At 37.0% G+C, this 8483-nt stretch overlaps 1 protein-coding gene across 1 annotated transcript in view; it reads right to left on the bottom strand.

Moving 5' to 3' along the window:
* Positions 1-2081: 2081 nt before the first annotated feature.
* CDX1 (caudal type homeobox 1) overlaps positions 2082-8483 on the bottom strand; it is a 28758-nt gene continuing 22356 nt past the window's right edge. Inside the window, exons 2-3 of the mRNA XM_053716190.1 lie at positions 3591-3736; positions 2082-2288 (exon numbers count right to left, since the gene is read on the bottom strand). Of these exons, the coding sequence (XP_053572165.1) occupies positions 2082-2288; positions 3591-3736 (353 nt within the window). The remainder of the gene's footprint in view (positions 2289-3590; positions 3737-8483) is intronic.

The raw sequence follows: 8483 nt of genomic DNA, 5'->3' as shown, positions 1-8483 counted from the left end.
TCATCAGATCAATGCACTTTTTATCTACTAAAAACTGACTTTTGGGTTTTCATCAGTAATTTATGTTGGAACTTTTTTTCACTTTATAGAAACAATCACTGTCACTTGTTTTAGTTGTTTGTAGACATCACTGTGTGTATATAATATTTTTTCTGCTATATATAGTAATTGATACAATATTATCTTTTACTTCTCTAATACCACCACACTTGGTGGAATATACATTTTTTTTTTAATCCAACCCTAATTATCTTGCAAAATAGATACAATCTATTGTCACTTACCCCCATTTTTTGGCGCACCTTATTTATATTTTGTACAAAATCTTTTTACAAAATATATACCCCCTTTTCACTATATATGTGTGTGACTATTAATTTTAATGTTTTTATGTTGTGTAATTTTTTTAGCTTATGCTAACCCAATGAACAAAAATGTAGTTTGCACTCGAGAGGTCACGTTTACTTTCAATTTGTTACAACACTTAAGTTAGCAAGATATGTATATTGCGGTTAGCGCATCACTTGTAATCTAGCCATATATGGGAAATCCCATTAATTATCCTTTTAAGTTTCATAAGTATATGTAATAATGAGATAGCCAGTCCAGAGCATCAAAAGATGAAAGCTTTAAATTTGTTAGTTTTATAAAACGTTAACTTGGGTAAAAAAACACCAACAGAAATAATAGATAAACTATATTTAATGAGAAAAACAATGTTTTATGGCTCAGGCGCAATACATAGATTGAATCACTTTCCCAGATGAATTGCACTTTATATCTACTAATACCAACGCTATTTGTCACACTGAGTAGATAGGTAATACACCAGGTAGTTGTTGCATTACCAGGGTAAGATATTACATAATCAGGAGATTTCACACAGAATAAAGACTGTAGTTTTTACACCAAAAAAATAAATATATTTATTCTATGACCACACAAGGGCCAAAAGGTAGTAGTGAAAACAATCACAAAAATGATTACTTTTAAAAGCAGGGTTAAGACCCACAGGATTTCTTGATTGATCAAGGTGAATAAGTTAAACACGTTTTGATAAACTTTTCAACTGCCTCTTAGGTAAATATTTCGATTTTGGGAAAATAATTTTATCTTATGGGAAATTGCACTCAAACATTTTTTTGTTCCATCAAAATGTATTTCATACAAGAAAAATGGCCTTTCCTGTGATAAATACATATTCGTTTTCTGTCATGATAATGGAGGTGTGTCCCCTTTTACCAACAGAAAGGTTGGAAGTGGCCTCATTAGTTGTAAACAACATCCATTACCTGTTAGTTTTAATTTCAGTTTAAAAAACAATTACTTATAACTTTTTAATGTAAAAAACAAATTCTTTCATAACCATTTTCCTTTGAGTACAACATCCCTTTCAAATCTTTATTGGCAGTTATGTTAAGATGGAAGGTTAAGGTACCTGGATTATTCCAAAATGTTTAGTTCTGTACTAAAGTCTCACCAATATTTCTAGGTTTCGTTCTCATACAACATCATTCTCTCATATTAAACATCATAGTCTATTGAAAGAAAGTGACAAGAAGGGATATGTCACTTTTTTTCCTTTTGCATTTTCAGTGACTTAACACAGCTATCTCTTGGTCCCAGTATTACATTGTTGAAATGAACTTTATGGAAATATAAAATTAACAAAAGAAAACGTAGTCCTTTGTGTTCTGCAACTATAAGGTCACATGATTTAAAGTTTTTTTTTAGGATGAGAAACAAGCAAATCATATAAAAATGCTGGTTATAACAAAAAAAATCCTGTTTAACATGTAAATGTATCTCTCCTTTAAATATGCATAAACACATATGGAGATAAGATAGAGCCTTATTGGCGGCTACAAAGTACAATTGTCCCATTTACATTCTCTGTATGCACTGAGGAAACTGTGCAGTGATATCATTCCCAGATGGGCTGCTTTTTAAGCCTTTATTGTTGCTGCTGAGTGGGAACAGAATTACTGGCAATGTTGCTGCAGCATTGCAAGCTCCTTCAGTAGTTACAAGCTTTTTGTGATTCTCTTTGGACAGAATGTCATTGAAGTCTTTGATGCACTTTACGGAAGATACTCTTCCTTGATAGTCAGTACCGATTGAGATACCATGTTGCTGTTGCTGCTACTGCAAATGCCCCCCATGCCAGCTGTGGTGCCTACTGACGGAGGAGTAGGAGTTGTGGTTGTAGCCTGCTGGCTCTGCTGTTGCATCTTCTTCTTGTTCACCTTCCTCTCTTTTGCTCTTCGATTTTGAAACCAAATTTTTACCTGCAGGAAAGTAGAATCAATGTTACAAAAATGAATAAATATACAGTCATAACACACGTATTGTTCCGATTTTTATAACACACGTATTGTATTGTTCAGAACATTATGTTTGTATTTAGATATAAACAATAACCAAAATACTTTACACACTATAAACTATTAGGATTCAAAGTTTGCAGAGAATATATTGAGGCATGGTTTATAATAATAATAAATAATAGTAATAATAATATGTAAGTTATCATCATAATTTATGTATAACGTACCAACAGATTACACAGCTTTGATGAGTGGAAGTTCAGATACACTGCATATTATTACAAGACATGTTTTGTTTTTGTTGAGATGCAGAAAAATATAAACATAACAAGAGACCTTCTCAAAGGACAATTTAAAATGTAAACTTTTTTTTAGTATTAAATGTGTTATTAAAGTACAAACCAGAATCTATAGATTAGGCCTGTTTTAGGATAAATATTTTTTTTAGAGAAATTTAGCCAAATTCTAGCTACTTTTACATGGCCATGTGAGAATTTAAACAGAATCACTGTTGCTAAATTATTTTTGGATCATATCCTGTACTTATCTGATATTTATTTCTATCTATCTAACATCTATTTATCACCAAATGCATATATGTATATAATGCTCACTTTGCTCAGTAATAGCTAGAGCCTCAGAAAGTGTACATATAAAATGAATGTGCGAGTATATTGGAAAGGTGTTTTTTATTTTATTTGCATCCTTTGGAGCCATTTTAATATCACCGTATGCATTTAAATGCATCTGTTTCCGCACGAGCCTTCAGGCTCGCCGGAAACAGGAGTTAAAAAGCAGCGGTCTTAAGACCGCTGCTTCTTAACTTGTCCGCTACCTCTGAGGTGGCGGACAGCAATCAGCCCGATCGGATACGCTCGGGTTGATTGACACCCCCTGCTATCAGCCAATTGGTCGTGAATGTCCAGGTGATGGTATTGCACAAGCATTTCACAAGGAATGCTTGTGCGATGATAAATGCTGACAGCGTATGCTGTCGGCATTTATCAATGTGTGGCGGACATATCCCTCCTCTAACCTTTATCGATGTGCAGCAGACATGTCTGTCCTTTATCTGAATCATAAAACTTTAATTTTGACTTTTGTGGTTAGTTAAAATTGTAAAGTTGGAAATTTTTATTAAAAATATATTAAGTGTTTAGTGCATAGCAAGCCTGGTATATTAGCTACAAGTTCTAACTTAATTTTTCCAGCTAGAAAAAACCTAAACATCATAGACCTCTGAATGAGGATACAATCTCTTACCTGTCTCTCTGTGAGTGAAAGGGTTGCCGCTAACTCTGCCTTCCTGCGTATAGTAATGTAGCGACTGTAGTGAAATTCTTTCTCCAGTTCAAGGCGCTGATGGTCTGTGTACACAACTCGGTATTTGTCTTTTGTTCTGGTCTTTCCTATGGAGATGAAGTAAGAAAAATCTCATTTAATTTCATGATCAAGTAGATTAATAAATACAATAAAGTTGGATTCCTAATACTTTCAGCACCTCAATCCACTCAATATTTACGGAGTGTAGAAATCAATCAATGCTATAAAAACATTTTGAAAAAGTACTTTTTTCATTTATTTATTTTTTATTATAAATAATGTCAGATTGATATATTTTAATATTTAATTTGATAGCTGAAAAACTCTCAAATAGTAGAAAGAATATTAAGGGAACATCTTCTGTAATGTTTAAATGTTAAGAAATTGCCAAATCCTTAGTTAAAGGTAATTTTTCTTTGATGTATCTCACAAATGGATTTTCCGATCCAGAATAAAACTATATATTATTATTATCATTTATTTGTAAAGCGCCGCCAATGTAGATTGTGAATGTTCAACACTAGATCTGTTGGAGATGGTTTTTACAGCAATTTGTGCACAAACATGCATTTTCTGTAAGTTTTTCTATCAACTTAAAAGGACACTCAATCAAAATTAAACTTTCATTATTCAGATAGAGCATGCCATTTTAAACAACTTTCCAATTTACTTCTATTAGCAAAATGTTCACAGTCTTTTTATATTTAAACTTTTTGAGTCACCAGCTCCTACTGAGCATGTGCAAGAATAAGTGTGTATGCATTTGTGAATGGCTGATGGCTGTCACATGGTACGTGTATGCATTTGTGATTGGCTGATGACTGTCACATGGTACAGGGGGAGTGGAAAAAGACATAACTTTTAAAATTGTCAGAAAAAAAATCTACTACTCATTTGAAGTTCAGACTAAGTGCTATTGCATTGTCTTGTTATCTTGCACTTGTTAATTATGCAAATCTATTGTGTTTACTGGTCCTTTAAGCATATTTTGACTTTTTACATTCAAAACTAGTTTAAAATGTTTAGTTTTGGCTCTTATGGATGACAGGACACGTCTGAGTTTAATGTCCCTTTTAAGCATTTTGAAATATAAAAAGTAATTCTGGAATTATCAGTATCAGTTAAGTATGAAAGCTCAAAGATAGGCATTGGTGTCACATTTAAAGTTTTCTACCAATATGGATGGCGTATGTATTTGTGTAACATCTATTCAGCTATAGCATAGACGTATAACATAATTACAAATCGTATGAAATACATTTTGCACTCAGACAGGACCAGATTATGAATGGCAAGCTAAGAGTTACTCGCAATCATTTACGCTGGAATGATTAAACCGTGCTCAGAGCTCTGGTCAATTGTTTTGTAAAACAAAATAAGTGCCACAAAACACATCAAAAATACATTTAAAGGTACAGTTGCACTCATAATAACACCATCTAATAAAAATTATTTAAAAAAAAATATTGCACAAAAAAGTTATAAGGGCTCAAACATATGAGGTCTCAGGTGTTAAAGAAAAAAAAGGCAAGCAAAGGGCTTTAACATAGAGATACATACACATACATGTCTAAATATATATATATATATATATATATATATATATATATATATATATATATATATATATATAAATATATATATATATACTAGTCCTAAAGCCCGTTCACACGGGCAATTTTTTGCAGTACAGCAGTCCCACCCCTTGCGCTCTCTCCCTCCCCCTCTCTTTTGCTCTCTCTTCCCCCTCTCTTTTGCTCTCTCTCTCCCCCTTTCTTTTGAGCTTTCTTTCTCCCCCCTCTCTTTTGCGCTCTCTCTCTCCCCCTCTCTTTTGTCCTCTCTCTCTCTCTCCCCCCTCTATTTTGCGCTCTCTCCCCCCTCTCTTTTGCGCTCTCTCTCTCCCCCTCTTTTGCGCTCTCTCTCCCCCTCTCTTTTGCGCTCTCTCTCTCCCCCTCTCTTATGTGCTCTCTCTCCCCCTCTCTTTTGTGCTCTCTCCCTCCCCTCTCTTTTGCTCTCTCTCTCCCCATCTCTTTTGCGCTCTCTCTCTCCCCCATCTCTTTTGCGCTCTCTCCCTCCCCTCTCTTTTGCGCGCTCTCTCCCCCCTCTCTTTTGCGCTCTCTCTCTCCCCCTCTCTTTTATGCTCTCTCTCTCTCCCCTCTCTTTTGCGCTCTCTCTAGCCCCTCTCTTTTGCGCTCTCTCCCCCCCTCTCTTTTGCGCTCTCTCTACCCCCCTCTCTTTTTGCGCTCTCTCTCCCCCTCTCTTTTGCGCTCTCTCTCCACCCCTCTCTTTTGCACTCTCTCCCCACCCCTCTCTTTTGTGCTCTCTCCCCCTCTCTTTTACGCTCTCTCTCCCCCTCTTTTGTACTCTCTCTTCCCCCCTCTCTTTTGCACTCTCCCCCCCTCTTTTGCGCTCTCTCCCCCCCTCTCTTTTGCGCTCTCTCTCCCCCCTCTCTTTTGCGCTCTCTCTCCCCCCTCTCTTTTGCTCTCTCTCTCCCCCCCTCTCTCTCCCCCTCTCTCTCCCCCCTCTCTCTCTCTCCCCCTCTCTCTCTCACCTCTCTCTCCCCCTCTCTCTCTCCCCCTCTTTATCTCTCTCCCCTCTCTATCTCTCTCCCCTCTATTGCGTGACCCTGCCTGACCACGCCCAATTCATGCCCGGCCATGCCCCCTTCACGACATTCACGTCTGACCACGCCCCTTCGTGTCGGCCACGCCCCCGCTCGTGTCCGACCACGCCCACTTCTGCTGCAGAGCGCAGATCATCTAGGGACTCAAAGGCCAGGTGTGTTTGTCCTCGTGCTGTCTACTGCACATGACAGCTCCGGACAAACACACTTGGCCTTTTATTATATAGGATATATATATATATATGTATAAATATATGTATATGTGTTTACAGATGTATTTATGTATTTATGTGTTTATATGTATTTACAGACATATATACACATATAACACATAAATACATATGTACACACACATATATATAAGTGCATTGGAGCCCTTTGCAGTCCAAGCAGATGAAAACATGTCAAATCATATGTACGCAATAGTCAGATTTAATAAAGTGTTAAACTGTGTATTTACTGTTAATATTTCCCATTCCAATGTTAGGGTTATTTTTCCACTTTTTTTTCCCATTGACTTCTATGGGGGAATACGTTAACGTGATTGCGCTATTTGAAGTACAGCATTCTGCGCACATCAGGTTACTTTTTACTTTCAACTTGTAATACGTGCACAGCCGGATGCACACATAAACCTTACTTCAAGCGGGAGCATTAAATACCGCTCCACTTGTAATCTGGCCTAAAGTTAGTAAGAGATGAGGAAAAGTATCTGGGCAAAAATCCCCTAAACTATTTTTAGCAGTGCAATCAATGTTTATTCTTTACAGTGCGATTTATGAGAGTGTATCCATTAAAAAGGTAGTAATCGTATGTATTTACAATATGTTTATGCTGTTTTATAAATGAATGTACTAGGTGAGTATTCTTCATGTTTACTTTATTTTTATTTGCTCAAATGTTCTCAGAGCCTTACATCAGAATGCCATATAAGGGATCAGGCCGAATCAGATGAAAGAGTTAGACTCAAAACACAACATTTCCTCAAAACAGTGATCATGACTGACCTTTTAATGTAGAAGAATTTAAATATGGGCAGTGGAAAGCGACATAATGGGTCTAACTTCTTGTTCTTTCTAAGAAAGTCAAGGTCAACTTTATGCAAATGAATGCAACAAAGTGTAACACCAATAAAGACTAAAGTTGTTTTACTTTAGTTACCCGTGAATTTTACATAAAATAACATAGTTTGCTCAAAGTCAGGTAGTTTTAATGTGTCAGACTCCCTTTCAAGTGAAAGTCAACCATAGCGTTTTTGAAACGCTAGGGTTGACTGTTGAAACAAATAAAAGGCACTTTCATTCATGAAATATAAGATACTTCATGCAGAAAGTGCCTTTATTCGTTTCAACCGTTTGCCATTCTCAGCTGCTACAGCAGCCCACGGCTAAAAAAATATTTTGCTAAGAGGTGACGTTTTCACACCTTAGCCAATAGTCACGCGGTAAATCCGGCTCCCATGGGCGCCAAACCGAATTTACCGCACAGCTATTGGCTAAGAGGTGAAAATGTCACCTCTTAGCAAAAATATTTTTTTTTACGTGGGCTGCCGTAGCAGCTAAGAACGGCGAACGGTTGAGACGAATAAAGGCACTTTCTGCATGAAGTATCTTATACTTCATGAATGAAAGTGCCATTTATTTGTTTCAAAAGTCAACCCTAGCATTTCAAAAACGCTGTAGTTGACTTTCGCTTTAATTATATAATGAATATGAGCCTATGGGGCCTATCTATCAAGCTCTGAAAGGAGCTTGACGGCCCGTGTTTCTGGCGAGTCTTCAGACTCGCCAGAAACAGAAGTTATGAAGCAGTGGTCCCAAAGACCGCTGCGCCATAACCCTGTCCGTCTGCTCAGAGCCACAATTCAACCCAATCGAGTATGATCGGGTTGATTGACACTTCCCTGCTGGGGGCCCATTGGCGTTGACGTTGTAATGCTGAATATGGAGAGCGTATTGCTCTCCGCATTCAGCGAGGTCTTGCGGACCTGATCCGCACTGTCGGATCAGGTCCGCAAGACCTTTGTTAAATAGGGGCCTATGTTGCAAGAACTGGAATTTATAGGAAATGGAAGCTGTAAAAATAGCTGCTTTATATCTGAAAACATTTTAATAACTAATGCAGTTGTTTTATAAGACAATTATATGTTTATGCTCTATTCTTCTTCACTGATTCTCCTGTCTACAAAAAAGACCCTTCATGACCAATCA

The sequence above is a fragment of the Bombina bombina genome, chromosome 6, assembly GCF_027579735.1.
Source record: "Bombina bombina isolate aBomBom1 chromosome 6, aBomBom1.pri, whole genome shotgun sequence".
NCBI lineage: Eukaryota > Metazoa > Chordata > Amphibia > Anura > Bombinatoridae > Bombina > Bombina bombina.
The sequence above is the reverse complement of the archived record's forward strand: the minus strand, read 5'-3'. Positions and strand labels throughout refer to the sequence as shown.